Source organism: Macaca thibetana, chromosome 10, assembly GCF_024542745.1.
Source record: "Macaca thibetana thibetana isolate TM-01 chromosome 10, ASM2454274v1, whole genome shotgun sequence".
NCBI classification, from domain to species: Eukaryota; Metazoa; Chordata; class Mammalia; order Primates; family Cercopithecidae; genus Macaca; species Macaca thibetana.
In genome coordinates this window covers 991829-1011072 of record NC_065587.1, presented here as the reverse complement: position 1 = coordinate 1011072, position 19244 = coordinate 991829, and the positions used below count along the sequence as shown (strand labels likewise).

Here is a 19244-nt window from a genome sequence, read left to right as displayed (position 1 = left end):
GCACCCCCCCCCCCCATCACACCAAGGATCCTGAAGGACGCTCCCGGCACCGGTCGGCAAGGGCGCCTCTCAGGGCCGCCCGCGGCATTTACCTGCATCCAGGCGCTTTCCTGGGGACTCCTCCTCCACCTCGGAGTCTCCGCATGTGCTCCGCGACCTTTTCCTTGGCTGCAGAAGAGTCTCCAACCTCGGAAGGACTACAGACAAAAAGGTTTTGGTCCCTAGCTGAGGAGAAGTTGGCTGGGTTTCAGTGTTCTTGGCAGACTTTGGGGGGCTTACACTTTTCGATTTGCAGAAGAGAACAGAAGTGCGTCTGTTTACATCGCTTGCTGGCTCCGCCACCGCGGAGGCCGCCGCCGCCGGCACATCGCCACTACTGGCGCGGGTGGGCTCTGGAGGGCGTCCGCTTACCAGTGCGCTCTGAGTGCAAGCGCTATGTGATTCATTATCAAATGTGACTCTTTTGAAAAGTTTACTCTGCTCTGGGTTGAGTTCTACTGGTTTGAGGGTTGGTGGTTCTGAATTAGTCTCCGAGTTTGAAGGAAGAGGTAATGCATCTGATGGTTCAAGTTTAGGGGGAGAGTTATCTCCTGAAAAAATTATAAATAAAGTGATTTTTGAAAACTGAAGATTATAAAATCTATTATAAAACTTACTATAAATGTGAAGCCCACCAAAATACTAATTCAGTTAAGGAAACAATGCATCGCACGTACTGTCTGCTCGGCAGTGCGGCCCCGTGGGCTCGGGCCACACTGTGTGGGCTTCCCTAACGCCAAAGGCTGTGGCCCTGGGTGCAGTGCCCGGGCGCACAGTTACTCTCTGAAAAAAACTGTGAAAGATTATTTCACACACGCCAATATTAAACACATCACTCAAGTTCATAACAATTTCTGCAATCAACAATTCACTTACCTTGAGGAGGAAAAGGTATCTCACATAACTAAAGGAGCTTTAAGTGGGCATTCCCACAGAGCTCTACTGGGCCACGAGGTTCGCAAATAAAAGGAAAGAAACATTAAATCTGATCTCTGGGCCGGGCGCGGTGGCTCAAGCCTGTAATCCCAGCACTTTGGGAGGCCGAGGCGGGCGGATCACGAGGTCAGGAGATCGAGACCATCCTGGCTAACACGGTGAAACCCCGTCTCTACTAAAAATACAAAAAACTAGCCGGGCGCGGTGGCGGGCGCCTGTAGTCCCAGCTACTCGGGAGGCTGAGGCAGGAGAATGGCGTGAACCCGGGAGGCGGAGCTTGCAGTGAGCTGAGATCCGGACACTGCACTCCAGCCTGGGCGACAGAGCGAGACTCTGTCTCAAAAAAAAAAAAAAAAAAAAAAAATCTGATCTCTGCTCAAGGTCTTCCAAGTCAAAAATGCAAAACAAGCAAACAAACAAAAAAAGAAAAAAGCAGAGTGGTGACTGGCTGTGGATGACTCTCAAGAAAGGCAGGAAAAAAAGCCCCGCTCACCCCAGTGCAGAAGTCTGTGCCACGTTCCCAAATACTGTGATGGGAGCTTTCAGGAAAAAAAAAAAAATGTTTTTAAATAAAAAGTCTTTGGAAAAAGACTAACCTCTTTGTAAAGCCTTTTTGACATTATAAAAACCAGAAGTGTGAAATGGTACAGAGCCCGCGGTCAGGGGGACAGGCTCTGTGCGCTGCCCTGAGTCCAGGAGGCTGGACGGGCTCTGGCACAAGGCTGACGGGGCGAGGCGATGCCACACCAGGCCGACCACTGAGGCTTCTTCCCAAGCAGGACCGGTGCTGGCAACAGGAAGTGTGACCACTTTAATCCTTAGTATATATTGTCACCGGGTACAGCTTTCATTTCATTAAACCTGCAAACTTTTCTAAAACCGTCTGAAGTATGTATGGTTACTACTGTAATTCAAAAAGTCGTTTTGAAAATCCAAAACTACACAACAAGGCTCAGAGCAATGTTTTGAGACTGACAGAAAAAGTTCTCCCCAAGGCTGGGCCCCATGATGCCGGGCAGCAGTGCTTTTGGCTGCAAGGTGCCTCTGATTTCAAATGACACTGAGCGCCTTAGAGCGCCTCACAGCCGATTCAAATACAAGGGGGAAAGCCTCACCTCAACAAAAAGTCACCCATGCCAGCCGCTGGGAGCACAGCTGTCACGTGGGAACGCTGTATCCCAAGGCAGGGGCACACACGAGGTGACAAAACTCCTTCCCCTCCTGTTCAACGTCGCCAACAGGCTTAAGGAAAAGGTGTTTGTGAGACACCTGGGAACGCTGGCCGGAGGGAACTGGGCAATGCGGAGAAACAAGGCTGCTCATGAGCATCTACGGCTCCAGCGTCCCTGGGCCTGTGCAGCAGCCGGAGGGGCTCAAGCACTGAGTCTGCAACGTCCTGATGCAGCCAGTGTCTGGGGCACAAGGCCTGGGGCCTCACTTCACTTCCTGCCTCCTCTTCCACCTCCTGGCCCCCCTTCGAGCTCTCGTCCTGATCATGACATTCAACTGCTCACTGCAATCCCAACGGCCTCTGCAGGGCCAAAGCCAGTGGTCAACCCCAGTCTTGGCCTCTGTGAGCACAAGAGCACCAGGCCAGCAGAGATGGAGCCTGAAGGAGCCTCCTCCCAGCACCTCCAAGAGATCCCCTTCCCCGCACTTTTCCACAGCTATCTAACAGGCACTGTAAACCCCCATCTCCTGCTTCTGGCGCAACCCTCAGAACCACCACTCCTGTCTGGCAGCAGCCCCAAGACGTGCAGACGTCCCTGCCTTGCAGAGGGCCCTCCCCCACCATGGGCCACACCCCCTCCTCCACACCTCCAGCTCTCCGCCCAGCAAGGACGCCCCATGTGGGACTCATAACCATCTCCACGCTGCAGGGACTTCCCCAACCCCTGGTCTATCCCAAAGTGGGCCCCCGTGGCCCTGCCTCAGCCATGCACGCCCCCCACATGCACCCCACACGCCCCCGACCTCTCTGCGGCAGCTCCACATGCAGGTCGGGCTCCAGCCACCAGCACACAGGCTGAGGACGTGCTCCTGCAACACTGACCAGAGGCATGAAGGAGGCCGTGGTCAGGAACAGAGGTTGCTGGCACCTGGGTGCACAGCCACCTGCCCAGCCGGGACCACACAGGCCCCTCCCCCAGCCAGGACCAAAAAGGTCCCCGGACCGTTCAGTGCCTCAGTTCCTCATCCATAAAATCAGAAAAAACAGGACCTGAGCCTCCAGGCTCCACGACACAACAGGCAAGCCCAACCCATCCCTCGAGTGGAAATCTGACTGGAAGTTAACATACAAGAAGGAAAACTCCTCTCAAACCTCGCTGACTGCGGGCCACCTCAGGCCGTCACTTAACTGCACATGAGAAAAGCTCAGAACACACTCGATACAACTCGGGCATAAGCCTCTCAGACCCCGTCCATGTATGAGTCAGGATCCTAGAATTCCAGTCCCTGGAATTTGTCACATATTCCAAATGGCAAAATGGTTATCTAATCTAAACCAGCTACTCTAAGAAACTAAAAGACCTAGTTAAGTCTGCAAGAACAATTCTGCAATATTTTGCCCACCTGGCCACCCACGATGTCAATCAAAGGCTTCTGTATCGAAGCCACAGATGCTTTGGAAAATCACAGCCTAACACAGGCAGACATTTTAGCTCACGAGCGGCAACCACACTGTCCCTCCAACAACCCTGCCTCAAGCCTCCATCCTCTGCAATTCTGAAGGGATAAAGCTGCATACTCTGCACCTTCTACCCTGAGGAACACGCATCCTTTCTTGAGGGCCACAGTGCTCCACAGGCTCAGTGCCCGTGCACATGAAGGGCCCACAGCTGCCCTGGACTAAAGGGGACGCCCCAGAGCCTCTGGCAAAGGCATCACTGTGACCGGAAATCCCAACGACTCGACATGCAAGCCCCTTTCACCAGTTCACAGTGCAGACCCTGCTCCTCTTGCCTGCACTGTCCTGCCTCACCATGTCAGCAGACACCAACCTGAGCACACGGTGGAGATGAGCCTTCTGCGAGATGCACATCCGTCCCACAGGCTCATCAGACAGGATGGAATCCCAACTGTGGCATGGCCCCCACCCAGCTGACACGCAGCCCCGGGGAAGTCAGACCTGGCAGGGCCAGCTCACAGCAACAGCCCGAACCTCTGCACTTGGCAGACTGAGTCATGGCTACAGCAGAGCCTGCGGGAGGGCAGGTGCAAGGGAACTGACCGGGACCAACGGCGCAGCCCAGGAGGTGTCTCCTTCCTTCAGATACTAGAGCCTCAGGGGTCTGGCACCCAACGGCTACAGCTTGTTCAAGCTACTTCAAATGGAAGCAATATAAGTATGACATAGGTACTGTTAAATTACAATTTAAGTGAGACTGTATATTTGCCATTGAGGAATTACTATCTTTTCAGGTGTGAAAATATTGTGGTTATATTTAAGAAAAATGATGGAGAGGCTTTACTGATGAGAACGTTCCTGCTGGATTTTTAAACGTCTGATTCTTGGTTTTCGTCCTATTATAAGTATCATAAGTTCACATTTCTATACCAACTAACAAGCTTGCTTGTGGCTGTCTTCCCTAACACTGTGTGACATCCCCATTCCAGTCTGGCGCTTGCCTCTCCAGAGACCCCCGTCTTCTCTAAGAGGCAGGACTCTGCCCGCCCCACCTCTCCAGAGACCCCCATCTTCTCTGAGGGGCAGGACCCCGCCCACCTCGGAGTGGACCTTCAGGCCGCTTGCTTCTCCACCCACTTTCCTGTCGGCTCACAGGAAATGCCCTTTTCATTCACGGAGTCACCGTGAACATCGGGTGTAACAGGTGATTCAAGGCCACCTGTGTCTCAGTCACACTGTATGTGTTTTCTTTAGAATGACCCCAGAAAAAAACTACATAAAAATAAAATGACTCCAGAGCTACAAAGCAACAAAAACGGTCTCCAAGGGCTCCTGCTAAGCGTTGGGGGGTATGAGGAGCCACGCTCACCACAGGGGAGGGCCAAGCGGCTCCAACCGTGCAAGGTCCTCAGCCCTGCGACCCAATAATCGTGCGGGGTCCTCAGCCCTGCGACCCAATAACCGTGCGGGGTCCTCAGCCCTGCAACCCAATAACCGTGCGGGGTCCTCAGCCCTGCGACCCAATGGCGATGGAGGAAGCCACTGATTAAAAAAAACTAAAAAGGTAACTTACTGCTCTACAGTGAAAATGCTACCATTGTGTGGGAAGAGAAGCGCTGGAAGCTATTTTGAGACTGGTGAGTGGACCTGCTGGCAACCTCCTCACAACTCAGTCCTCAGGACACAGGAGACAAGGACGGAAGGGCAGTCCGCCTCGCGGGAGGCCCGCACAGCCTCAGTGAGCTGCATGAAAGCAAAGGCTGCGGGACCAGGCACCAACCTGGACTCCTGGGCACAACGGGGCAGCCCAGGGCCCAGACAGCTGTGGCCACCAGAGGGTCCTCTAGGCAAACGTTCCCCAGAAAAACCACGAGGCCCCCAAAGCAGACGAGGGATCAGGTGCTAACAGTAACAGCCTTTGAGAGAACAGAAAAGCAAGCGCTCACCTTGAAACAGAAAAGTCTTTATTCTATGGACCTAACGTAATTGACACCAGCCCCAAAAGAGACATTCTAGAGTCTCGGTGCTATACTATGGTGAACTAATCAGAAGAATCCCAAAACAGAAAAACAGGCACAGAATGAGGAAAAGGATGCGTAAGAAATTCTCAGCTGCATGCACAGGAGTAAGTTTCTAAGAGAGAGAAAAGCTTAATGGCTCTCATTCAAGTTGCCCAATGCAAACAGGATAAAAGGGGCGAAGCTCTGCAGACAGGAGCCACACGAAGTTCGGGGGATGAAAAGGGCCCTGAGACCGTGAAGACCCGCTGACCTGTGTGGCGTCATGAAGACACAGCGTCACTCAGAGCACAGACGTCCATAAGAGATGAACGTCTTTGTTTCAAAAGAAAATTGTACAACAATTCTGTCTTATTTCAATTGTTTGCTGTTCTGACTTTGATGTGCAGGGGAAGGGCAAGAAGGCCACGAACCAGCTGCTAATGCTGTGGCGAGAGGGTCTGACCCTACTGTCTGCTTCGTGTAACCCGAGCGTGTCAAGGTCAAGGTCAACTCCAGAGACACCAGGCAAAACACAGCGGCAATGACTTTCCACCAGTGTCTCCAAATCCAATTTAGTTTTAAAATTCCCCTTTCACCAAGTATGGGACACACCAGCTCTATCTCCTCACCCTGCCAACCTAGATGGACACAAACCATCACTCGTCAACTCCCTCTTCACCATCCCAAGCCTACATCTGCCCTGGGTTTTGCTAGTTCTCCTTCTGGATAGATGGATTTCTTCCCCTACATTCATTTCTTAGTCATTAAAGCATCTTTGCTGCCGGGACCTTTCCCCAGACATTCTTTGACAATGATCACGGCAGGCTGCTACCTACCGACCGCTGCAGAGGAGCTGGTCAGGGACCCTCCGGGCAGATGAGGCCTCTGCGGTGCCGTCCCTCCCTTCACAGCATCAGGGAGGAGCCTTTAAGTGATAATAATCTAAAACGGCCCTTTGAAAATGCCACATTTGATGGCCTAGTGTATCATTAAATGGCTTCCCGTCAATTTACAAAACACAACAAAAACATTTCTCACTCTTATCGTTCAAGCTACCTTTACTCTTCAACATAGATCTAAACCATTCTTTTCAAATAGTTTTTCAGGCCCAAGTTAAGAGAAAAATTTTATTCTGTGCCTTAAATTTTATCAACTAATTACGTGAAAAAACACAGACAGCACAAATTATAAAGTCTCTTTCGAAGGAAACCACCACCCAGTGGGAAAATCAAGTGTTCTGGGCTTTGTGAATTTTATGGAACTGGCGCTAACCTGAGCCTCCATGCACACCAACGCTGCTGCCCGTGTCTGGGTCTGTGCCTGTGCCTGAGCCCTGACGGCAAGAAAGAGGGGCAGCCCTCACCATGGCTTACCTTCCTCGCCCGCCTCCAGCCCCAGTGAAGCTCCGTCCTCGTCACAGCCTTCCGAGCCTGGCCCCACGGGCGGGGGCTGGCTGTGCTGCTGGCTCAGCTTGTTTCGGAGAAGGGCAATTTCCTTTTTGAGCAGCTTTGCCCGCTTGCTCCGGGAGCCACTGGACTTCATAGCGCAGGTGAGGTCGAGCATGTCCAGCAACTCTCTCAGCTGCTCCTCCAGGCCCAGGTGGGCTCTGTTGGTGGGGTCCAGCAACCTGTCCACTGAACCAAAGGACACACGCTGTCAGTCATCAGGTCCCACGCACCTTCTGGGAACACATCACCGGTCCCATCTTTCAAATCACCTTCGGCCAAGGCCCTGAGAATGGCTGTTAGCAACGAGGCCCAGGCCCTGCTCACCAGAGGCCCCAAGCGGCCCCTCCCCTGCGCTCTGAACCCACCATGGGGCTGCTGCTACAGGAACACCCTGGGATGCTCCTGATGGAGAATTTCTACTCCCATGACAGTCACCGCAGAAGGGGCAGCGTTCAGGTAACATCGCAACCTCTCCTGGACCAGGACCCTCTGAGGCTCCCTGTGCAGAGAGCCCGGCTGGCTGGGTGAGGGCACAACACACAGACCCCAGAGAGAGCCCGGCTGGCTGGGTGAGGGCACAGCACATAGACCCCAGAGAGAGGCGCACGCTCCACCAACCCAGCACAACTCAGATGGACCTGCACTGGCTCTGCAAACAGAGGTGACGACTGGCAAATAATAAGTTAGGGCCACGGCACGTCCTGAGCAGTGTCTCAGCTGAAGGATTCAGACGCTGATCACTATGTGGCTTTATTAAACGGGCTGTAAAATTCACAGATCATTCTGAATTTCAGGCGTATTTACTACAAAGTCCCTAAAAACTTCACTTTCAAAAACACCAAAATGTATAAAGCACAAATTACCTTAAGTAAGAGGTGGCCAAGAAAAGAAACTGCTCCTCAGAGCTGTCTGAAGATAAAACCAGAGCGAGGAGAGAGGACAAAAAACAAAGTAAGACTGCCCAAAACACATGGATTCTCTTCATCTAAACACAGGTGTTTTACTGAAAGCATCTGTCTTTTTGACTGAATAAGTAAAGCAGTAGCAGAAACAAAATGCTTAAATCATTACTCTTTCAAGACTTGTATCCATAACATCACTTTGAACAAATGTCATAGATAATACTCAAAAATGTTCATACAAAAAAACACATCCTTTGAAACCCCAAGAAGAAAGCCTCGAAACCTCCGTTTCTTTTAAAACAAGAGACCCATGGCCTCCAGGTCTGTGGCTCGGGCTCCAGGCAGTGGGAGGTGTCGGCTGTGCTGAGAAGGGCAGCAGGTGCGCCCTCAAGGCACACCGTGGCCACTGGCTCACCTGTGCACTCTGAAATACTGAGAAAGAAGGAAACTAGGACTTCTCATCCTTCATTTTCTCCTTAGCAAAAAAAACCCGAGTGTAGAAATTCACTTAACAACTTGCATGACCATGATCTGAAAGACGCTGACACTCAGAGACCTCCACACCGCTCCATTCGAGGGAGGTGGCGTGGTGCTGGGAGCACGATGTGGGGGAGCACAGGAGCAGGGCCCTAGGGGCAAAGGATGCTCCAGGCTGCTCAGAAGACAGGGAGTCCAAGAGTGATGCGTCTTCCTGCTTTTAAAAAAGGGCAGGCAACCAGCATGCATCCTGAATGGCCGGCACCGGGCACCAGGTGGGCGTCTGACAGCTGATGGCAGGCAAGGCATCCAAGCTAGAGCGTGAAGGCTGTAGGGGGCAGGGGGAAGCTTTCCCATGGTCACCAGAGGCTAGAGAAGGGCCTTCCAGGACAAGCATGAGCCCTGGGCTCACTCTGAGGCGGCTCAGCCCCAGCTCCTCTCAGATCCTCAAGGGAACGTTTCGGAAAACGATAGCTGGTCTGATCAGCCTGGAGAGTGCAGCTTCAGGGAGGGGTTAAAGCTCCACCAGGGTTCACCAAGAGTCAGCAGCACTGTTTGGAGCTTGTGTTTATTTTCTAAATTTCTCCAAGGAAAACGTGTTACTCTTAAAATCAGAGACAAAGCATAAAAATATAATCCCATTCTGTTTTTTCTTCGAGACGGAGTCTCGCTCTGTCACCCAGGCTGGAGTGCAATGGCACAATCTAGGCTCACTGAAAGCTCCACCTCCTAGGTTCACACCATTCTCCCGCCTCAGCCTCCCGAGTGGCTGGGACTATAGGCGCCTGCCACGCCGCCTGGCTAATTTTGTTTTTGTATTTTTAGTAGAGACGGGGTTTCGCCGTGTTAGCCAGGATGGTCTCAATCTCCTGACTTCGTGATCCACCCGCCTCAGCCTCCTTTTCTTTTGTTTTTTGGAGACAGGGTCTCACTCCATCACCCAGGCTGGAGTGCAATGGCACAATCTCTGCTCACTGCAGCCTCCGCCTTCCACGTTCAAGTGATTCTCCTGCCTCAGCCTCCGAAGTAGCTGGGATTACAGGCACGCGCCACCACGCCCGGCTAATTTTTTGTATTGGTAGTGGAAATGGGGTTTCTCCATGTTGGCCAGGCTGGTCTCGATCTCCCAACCTCAAGTGAATCCACCTGTCGGCCTCCCAAAGTGCTGGGATTACAGGCATGAGCCACAGAGTCTGGCCCTATTCCCATGCTTTAAAAGAGTACAGCCCATCCTCCAACGCTCACAGGTGTCAAGTGCTGCGGGACCCCACGGGAAGCAGGGAGCCAGCACTGTTGCCATGAGGGGAACGGACGGTGAAGCAACAATGGCCCAGCTTGGCTGAACCCCACGATGGCAGGAACATGGAGGAGAGAAAGAGGGCCAGGCCTCATCCCAGAAGAAGCAACCTGGCACGGGTCAGTGATTCATCAGGAGAAAGGGTAGGCCAAGAAATCAGGGATATGGGACCTTTTGATAAATGAGCCAAACACACCATGATTTCTGCTCAGTTTGTGGCTCAGAGCTGGAGCTGAGGTGCAGGAGCTCTAGGTACTCTGACAACCCATGTGGGCAGGACACACCCTTCGGCAGACAATCCCGGAGGTGCAATCAACAAGCAGGGTGCAGGGGACACCCCTGGTTTCCGAGGACCGGTCTAGAGAAGGGTGCAGGTGACTGCACACGGCTGCAGCACGTGCCTGGGCAACCGAGAAGCGCAGGCCCTGGCTGGAGTCCAGGTGGGCCGTGAACATGCTCCTAGAGCCCTTTCTACAACATGCGCAAACCACGAAGTTAAAGGGCCGGAGGCAAAGCCAGAGTTCCTCCGGCTTCACGCCACCCTCGGAAGTTATCCACTCCTAGAGGCCCACTCTGGATGCAAACCCCCAACTAAGCTACTTTCTGGGTCTGCATCATCGAGACCGGCCACCCCGTAGGGAGCCACAGCCACATGGGTCCTCCTGGCGGGCACCCAAAACACAGCCAGTCTGAAGTGACAGGTGCTGAGTGTAAAATACACATCAGATGGCAAAGAAAGCTTATATATCCTCAGTAACGTTTACACTGATCCCATGTTGAAATCAACTCTTTCATATACTGAGTAAAATAAGATACATTATTAAAATAAATTCCACCTGCTTTTTTTCCATTTTCCAGTAAGGCTACTAGAAAATGTAAATGATGTATGCGGTTGCGTGCAAGTCCTCCCGGACCGTGCTGATATGGAGCTGGCAACACAGAGCAGGACAGAGTCTGCTAGAAAGAGCGTCTTCCAGCTCCTCCGGACACAGCGCCAGTTCTTACCGTCTTCCCAGGAGAAAGGCCGCCGCGGCGCCACAGCAGGCCGCTCAGCCAGGTGCATCCCCGAGGCCTCCTCCAAGCCGATGCTGTCCACCTCGCGCCGGGCCTGCCTCAGAACAACACCTCCCTGATCACGCAGCCTCACCGCGGCTCTATAGAACACGGTGTCCCTGGCATTGTACTTCATGCAGTTATCTATAATGAGATCAAAATCCTCCTCAAACTCATGGAGGTTTTTATACCCTTGAGCTTCTAACCGTTTCCTCATCGTGGCAAAGTCCATGGGCTGTTTAATGTGATCCAAATAATCTGGTACCTAATTTTAGGAAGGAAAAAGAATCATTTACAAACTAAAACAGGATATTAGTTTACTCTGTATTTATTATTCCATAGAACCCACAAGCCCATCCTATCTGAGAGCCACGCACACACACACACGGTACAGACACAAGACCCAAGTACTGCAGGGACCTTCCCGACCCCAGCTCCTTCAGCTAAAGCGCACTGGAGGGTGCCGGGTGCATGCCGCCACAGCTCAGGGTACTGTCTGCACAGGGCCTCTCACCCACTGCACTTTCAATATTTTACAGTGAAATGCATCACTTTTATCATTTAAAAACAAATATGTTAAATAAAAACGAGAATTTTTTTTTTTTTTTTTTGAGACGGAGTCTCGCTCCAACCCAGGTTGGAGTGCAGTGGCCAGATCTCAGCTCACTGCAAGCTCCGCCTCCCGGGTTCCCGCCATTCTCCTACCTCAGCCTCCCGAGTAGCTGGGACCACAGGCGCCGCCACCTCGCCCGGCTAATTTTTTGTGTTTTTAGTAGAGACGGGGTTTCGCCGTGTTAGCCAGGATGGTCTCGATCTCCTGACCTTGTGATCCGCCCGTCTCGGCCTCCCAAAGTGCTGGGATTACAGGCTTGAGCCACCGTGCCCGGCCAAAAACGAGAATTAAGAACACAAGGGACGTACTCTAGCCAGTCACACATTTCCCAGTCAAACGGCAGCACAAATCCACAGTCACACGTGCGGCAGGACAGACGAGCGCCGCAAACACCCACCTCCTTCAGACTCACGGGCTGCGCAAATATCCTGGCGGGGTCCTTGTCCTGCAGCTGGTCCAGCACTGAACGCAGCAGCACCGTCAGCGGGGTCAGCCGCAGCTCCATGGCAACCTGCTCCACCTTCACCTGGGGGGGCCCAGCAGAGCCTCAGCTTTAGGGAGCCCCACACGCACCCCACAGCCACACGCACCCCATACGCACCCCCACAGGCTCCTGGGCTTCTGTCAAGGCAGGGGTCAGTGCAGCCTCCACTTAGGGCCCTGCGACCCATGGCAGCCAGGCACCCGGCCTGGGCTGAGCAAGGCACTGCCGTGGGCCAGGACCCACAGGGTGCAGCCCACCCTCTGCAAGAGCTGCCAGCATCCCACCCACACCCCATGGCCAGAGGTGCACTCCATGCGGGACAGACCCACCCACACCCCATGGCCAGTGGTGCACTCCATGCGGGACGGTCCTACTCACACCCCATGGCCAGTGGTGCACTCCATGCGGGACGGTCCCACCCACACCCCATGGCCAGTGGTGCACTCCATGCGGGACAGTCCCACCCACACCCCATGGCCAGTGGTGCACTCCATGCGGGATGGGCCCAGCCCCACCTGCTCACGCTTGAGCTTCTCCCGCTTGCGCAGCAGCTCGATCAGCAGGCGGGCGCGCTCCAGGTCGTGCCGCAGCCGCTGCCAGTACTTCAGCTTCTCTTTGGCAGCCTTCATCTCCTCATCGTTTTCTCTCTGAGAACAGCGAACACTTCCATCAGTCAAACCCAGAGGCTCCTCCTGCAAAAGGCCTCAGATACTGCGCAGGTAAGACCCCAGGAGGTGTCCACGGCAGGGGCCCTGCAGGCCCATCCTGGGGAGGACAACAGACCCACCCTCACTAGAGAGCCCCGGACAGCACCGGGACAGAGGGGACAGAGGAGATGGAGGGGATGGAGGAGATAGAGGGGACCACCAGGCCAAGGTGAGCAGGGAGGTGGCTCCGGGGCACAGATTCCACCCTCCAGAGAGAGCAGAGGTCTCCACAAGCTGGCGGGGAGGGGCCTTCACAGAACCAGAAAGGCCCACAGAGGTGGGACCAGGACAGAATGGGGGGCCCACGAGGACCCACCTCAAGGACAGCTGGGAATGGAGGGAGCAGCTTTGAAAAGAAACCAGGTGCATAGAAAACAACATGCTGGGCCCATCCTAGCTTGGACAGAGCGTGACGGGGGCCTGGCACACAGCCGACCTGCCGACCTGCCGCCCTGCCCTGCACAGCGCCTCCATCCCGACGCACATTTCCCCGCAGCCAGGGTGTCATCTCCATCGACAGCACCTGCTCCCTTCTCAGTGGGCAGAAGGGTATGCCAGACAGCACAGGCCGCCAGCCTCACCCCAGCCCACATCCACGCCAGGATGATCAGAAGAAAATCAGAGCCCTGCAAAGGCCACGACACAGACGGTCGCAGGAGAGGAGGCCACCTGGGTCTGCCCTCAGCCCCGTCCTCACCATGTCCCCCAGGCCTGGCCATATGAGGCCTGCTCATCACAGTGCCAGGGGCACCCTGACCCTACCTCAAAGGGGAGAGGAAGTCACCGAGTGAGTGGGCCTGAGCGGGCCCCCGATGCCTGTCGTCCTCCACAGCTGCAGGACATGCACGCCCTGCCAGCCTCAGGCCAGCTGTGGCCATCGGTTTCTGGCACATGCTCCACAGCTCTGAGACCCTCCTCTCCCCCAGTGCCTCTGTCCCCAGATTCCCACCCGCCCACCTCAGGGTGCCGTCACAGCTTTCTGAAGGACTGACGGTGTGAAGGCAAAGACTGCTGGACTACAAGATGCAAGGACCCCGGACTCCAAACTGCTCAGAAAAGGAGGCTCAAGGAGGGAGACCGAGTCCCGCACCCCCAAATCCCCTGAGGCCAGGCCTCTCCAGGGCGAGGCGGGGCACTGAGGTGCCAGTGTCCCCTGCAGTGAGGATCTCTGGGTTTTCCTCAATGCTGCTGAACACCCTCAGGCAGGAAATCGGGGCTAACAGTAACAAGGTCCACATCAACTCAAGCAAAGACAGGAAAACATGGGCTCCAAACACCAAGCTCCCCAGAGCATCTGAATACTGCCTGTCCCCCAGCTTGCAATCGACACTTCTGAAAACCGTGGCCAAAAGGACGTCTGGCATGGGAATCTGTTACGAAGCGGAAGAAATCTCATCACCTGAAAGTCCTTTATCACACACTGGCTGCTGAACAAACTTACTAGTCTGCTCCCCAACCTGGTTTAACAAAGAAACGCCACTGGCAGCGGCAAGGGCCCCATCAACGGCACCTGGGCCCTGAGGCCGACCGGCCTCCCGGCTTCGCCATGCAAGGTCCCATGACACACACAGCCTCATCCACTCAGAAGGACCAAGGTTCCTTACTCAGCTCTGAAGTGGTTGATATTTCCCATGTAAAAATCAACACTGGGAGGCTCCACAAGAAAGGACAGAAGTGAAGGAGAAGCACTCAGGTGTCCCCACTGCCGGGAAGCAGCACTGAGCGCCTCCGCGTCCATTCCAGACACACGGGGGAAGACGCAGGGCTGGGGAATGGTCAGGTTAAAATCCCCTCTGCTGGGAGGCACAAACCAGCTCCTGGAGTGAGGCCCAGTGTCACAGAGTGGCCGGTCTCAGCCTCACCGGCCCCAGGCCTCCTGGCAACAGCACCCGGCTCCTGCCACTGGGCCCAATGCCGCCACCCGCTCCTGCCACTGGGACAGGCAGAGGCCACACCCGCAGCACAGCAAGGACAAGGTGGGCAGCAGCGCCCAGCATGCCCCAGAACAGACACTGGGAAAGCTGGAGGATGTGCTCCCAGGACAGGAAGGATGGGCCACGGGAGCAGGAGACACAGTGCGACGCCACCAGCATACGCACAAATTGCTGCTCACCCTAAAGCTAAGCCACCGCCCTCGTTCTCCCTGCGGCCTTCAACAGCCGCACACGCCAGAACAAACACCAGGGCCCTGCACGCGCAGCCAGCACAGACCCGCCATTGCCGCAGCATCCTCGGCACCTGCGGGCCTCTCAGAGACCCCATCCAGCTCGTCCACCTGCCCCCACCCCAGGGTCCTCTCCCAGGGGCAGGCTGGGGCAGGAACACAGAGACACAAAAGAATCAAATGCATCAGGTACTTCCAAAGCTTCGAAACCATGAAACCGCACCACGCCATGGCCGTCCCTGGCCAGAAGGTAGAAAGAAGCACAGTCTCTCCCAACAGCCCATCCACACAGAGGCAGGCTTCCAGGCTCTCCACGCCAACTGCTGTGCTGTGGCTCAAGTCTGGGCAGCTCCTTCTGCCCCAGGTGTCTTCACAAAGCCGCCCCTCTGCCGGAAGAGCTGCTCCGGCCGCGCCGTGGGGATGCTCCCTCCTTACAAACGTATTCTGCACACAACAGGACGTGAGGCCTAACAGGCAGTGGTGAAGCAGAGGGGGCCCAGCTGGCAGGTTCCAGCTGGTCACCTCTTCTTTGCAACCCTCCCCCGCCCTTGCCTGGCTCTACCACACCCCAGGCCACCCCCAGCCGCCTGGGTCCCCGTGGCCCCTGCCCACTGGCCCACATGTCCTGCTACAGCAGGGATCCTGGCCCTCGTGTCCCAGGTCCTGAGAATAGAAATGAAGAGTCCCACCGCGGGACGTCCCCTGTCTGGCCACATCCACGCCCACTTCCCATGGAATCCGCCCTTCACAGCTCCTCTGAGGCTTATCTGGAGTCCTGTCCAGCCCCAAGATGAGACCCAAGATCTGAATCCTCAGCTTCCTCCCAGCCAAGCCTCTCTTCCATCCCCCAACATTGCGGGGCCAAGACCAATGCCTCCAGTCCCCAGAGCTTCCCGCCACTCAGCCACTTCCTGACTCTGCCTCTTTAGAGCACCCCCCCAACTGCGCTCTCCTTCTGGGAGCCCTGGAGGCTACGAGGTGAGGACGAGGAGAGATGGAAAGCAAAGTCACATCACGGAACGGAAGATGCAGTTAACTCATTCAACAGCCAAAAAACATTCACTGAAGCCTCAACTCTGTGGCCATGTGAGGATCCCACTTGGAGAGGGACTGGCTCACAGACTGTCCGGGGAGCCCCAAGTTCCCTGGACAGACACACAGTGGGGCAACCCAGGTAGACGGCACAGGAGGCCCAGAACACTCCACAACCAGGACACACCAAGGCCATCAGAAGACCCTGGACCCCACCACCAAATCAGACCCACAAATCACCAGCTGCCAGACCAGAGCGCCAGACTCTGAATTCCCTGGAGCACGAGGCAGCCACAGCAGGTGACTGAACAGGGCTCACGCTGCAGGGGCAGAGTCTGCAAGGCAGAGACAGCACCGGCCACCGCACAGGAACCCAACTGTGAACCCTGCAGACTCAAGCTTCCCCTGAGCAAGTCGCCACCTCACAGCAGAGCAGGATGGTTCTGCTTCGTGCCCAGGATGGCAGTGAAAAGCACCATGAGGAAATTCCAAGAGGTGCTCAGGCCACGCAACACTGGCCGCAGATAGCTCTTCCAAAAAATCAGCGGCTCCTCACTAGGCAGCGTGGGCAGAGGGTGCTGGCCGCAGGTTCTGGGCCATGTGCAGAGCCATTTATGTTTTCAATTTACTTTTGTGCATCTCACAAAAGCTACTTCACTCTGTAAACCCATTTTTTCAGAACTGTTTCACAATATCAGATGAGTCTATAAACTCAAACCTACTACCAAAATGTAAGAGTTTGAGTTGGTTCTTTTAAAAAGGAAAAGTACTGCTCCTTCCCTTCCACTCTCTCAGCTCTCTCAAGCCCTCCCCACCCTATCACAGTCCATGCTAAACCAGCCTTCAGAGCAAGGCCCTCGAAATAAACCACTCCTCACACATTTCTAAAACCCACACTCCAGGCCCAGCACACAGACCCCCACCCACTGGCCCGGGTGCTCACTGGGTCCCACTCCTGCTGTCCTCAGCCTGGACACTCATGCAGCCACAGCGTAACACATCCCTGAGCATCCCCAGCCCCCAGAACTGGTCACTGCCCATCAGCATGTGTGCGGGTAGGGCGGGGCGGGGCAGGGGAGCACAACTCACAACCGAAGAAACATCCCCCAGTGACAGGCATGGATGAGAATCACCCCCAAAGTCACAGATCCAGGGCCCAGGGCACACCTAACTCCTCCTACAGGTCCGGGTCTGGACGAGACCGAGGCTTCCCAATGGGGAGCCTGGACCCAGGGGGCAGCACCACGTCCAGCCTGAACCAAGTGCCCTCTCCCTGGAGGGTGGGGGCCGTGAGCCACATACCTGCTGTGAGCTTCGCTGAGACTGCAGGCTGGACTGGAGCCGCCGCAGCAGGGGGGCACCATTCCTGGACAGCCGCTTGAGCAGCCAGTAGCTGTGGGCTCGCTCCACAAACTGCTTCTTCCGCTGAATGGCCACCTGATTCGCAATCCTATTTAACCTAAAACATAAACACTCAGTTTATCTTTGAAGCAGTACATTAAGATGTTTCGTCACATAAACTAGAAATGACAGTGTTACTGCTAATAAAACCATGTGTTCATGCTTTTTCTCCCTAAACCATGACACGTGTAATTTCTACTATCCCTAGTGCTGCTAAAATTCACAATCTCCAACCACTTGAAGATTTCATCTACTTTTTAGGTTGGGTGCAGTGGCTCCTACCTGTAATCCCAGCACTTTGGGAAGCCGAGGCGGGCAGATCACTTGAGGCCAGGAGTTTGAGACCAGCCTGGCCAACATGGTGAAACCCTGTCTCTACCAAAAATACAAAAATATTAGCGGAATGTGGTGGTGCATGCCTGTAGTCCCAGCTACTTGGGAGGCTGAGGCAGGAGAATCCGTTAAACCTGGAAGGTGGAGGTTGCAGTGAGCCGAAATCGCATGACTGCACTCTCAGCCTGGGCGACAGAGCGAGACTCTGACTCAAAAAAAAAAAAAAAAAAAAGATTTCATCCACTTCTCATTCACAACATTTATCAGATTGAACATCCAAAAGAAAACATGCTGAGCAAAGCCTTCGACAGTTTTCATTCTTCCTGTATGACCCCATCTGCACACAAGCTGACTTCAACCACATCTGCGTCAGCGGGTTCAAAACCCTAGACCCCATCCACACGGACACCATGGGAGAGGTGGGTGCTGGTCCCCACATCACCTCCAAGAGGAGAGAGAGCTCCAGGTATGAGCCACTGACAGGTGCTGTTTCACTGTGCTCACTAAAATGACCTCGGCCATCTTCAAGTCTCCCAAGAAATGCAAAGTGCTGCCCCTGGGGACACACGGAGCCACCAAGACCCTCGGCGCCTCTCATCCACCAAGGGAACACCCAACACTGCCTCTTCCGGCAGGACCTGGCTCAAGTGTGGAGCCTGCAGGAGAACACCCACCAGACCCAGAACTGACCGTGAGGTGCCTCCTCACAGGTGACCTGCCGGGGGAACTTTGCCAGAGTGACCCATCACCAAGAGCTCCCGTGCAGGTGTGGAACCCCTTTAGGCTAAAACAATCCTGCCCACCACTCCAAGGGCAGTCTGCATGCTCAGGACACCAAACGCCTGCCCACAAAGCACACCCCTCCAAGGACAGCCAACGGAAGGAAGCCAGAGGCGGGGGAGGGGGTCGGCAGGTGCACTGGGACACTGGGCTCCGATCACAGCCCCACGTGGCTCCTCCTCTGCAGACTGGGCTGCGCTGGGCTGGACCTGGTCATCTCATGGGCTGTTGTTTTGGGAGCAGTTTGTTTTTACCACTTTGAACTGAGGCAAACCATGTGCAGGAAATAGCATGACCCTTAACTCTTCCGGTTCAGTGAGTCTTGTTTGTTTGTTTGTTTTGAGACGGAGTCTCACTCTGTTGCCCAGGCTGGAGTACCTCCGCCTCCAGGGTTCCAGCGATTCTTCTGCCTCAGCCTCCCAAGTAGCTGGGACTACATGTGCCAGCCACCAGGCCCAGCTAATTTTTGTATTTTTAGCAGAGACAGGGTTTCACCATGTTGGCCAGGCTGGTCTCAAACTCCTGACCTCAGGTGATCCGCCTGCCTCGGCCTCCCAAAGTGCTGGAGTGACAGGCGTGAGCCACTTACTGGCCGCAGTGAGTCTCAACAGGAATGCAAATGTTTCCACACATGTATACCCTCAGGGTATTTTAATGACCAAATGAGACAATATAGATAGAAGTATTTTTTAACAATTTGAAGATCCAAAGAAATGCTACTTGACAATATGCTCATAAAGAAAGCATCCAGAGGCCAGGCACAGTAGCTCATGCCTGTAATCCCATCACCTTGCGAGGCCGAGGCAGGCGGATCACGAGGTCAGGTGGTCAAGACCATCCTGGCTAACACGGTGAAACCCCGTCTCTACTAAATATACAAAAAATTAGCCGGGCATGGTGAACGCACCTGTAGTCGCAGCTACTCGGGAGACTGAGGCAGGAGAATCAC

The 19244-nt window shown here is 54.6% G+C and overlaps 1 protein-coding gene across 12 annotated transcripts in view; it reads right to left on the bottom strand.

Moving 5' to 3' along the window:
* The window catches only part of BRD1 (bromodomain containing 1), a 52876-nt gene that overhangs the window by 12587 nt on the left and 21045 nt on the right, over nt 1-19244 (bottom strand). For 3 of the 12 annotated variants that reach the window (XM_050745814.1, XM_050745817.1, XM_050745813.1), the window contains 6 exons: nt 17084-17240; nt 12394-12525; nt 11792-11920; nt 10734-11046; nt 6978-7238; nt 93-590 (listed from right to left, as the gene is read on the bottom strand). In XM_050745814.1, coding sequence (XP_050601771.1) covers nt 93-590; nt 6978-7238; nt 10734-11046; nt 11792-11920; nt 12394-12525; nt 17084-17240 — 1490 coding nt within the window. The remainder of the gene's footprint in view (nt 1-92; nt 591-6977; nt 7239-10733; nt 11047-11791; nt 11921-12393; nt 12526-17083; nt 17241-19244) is intronic. The other 9 variants (XR_007717183.1, XM_050745823.1, XM_050745820.1 and 6 more) reach the window with 5 other exon arrangements.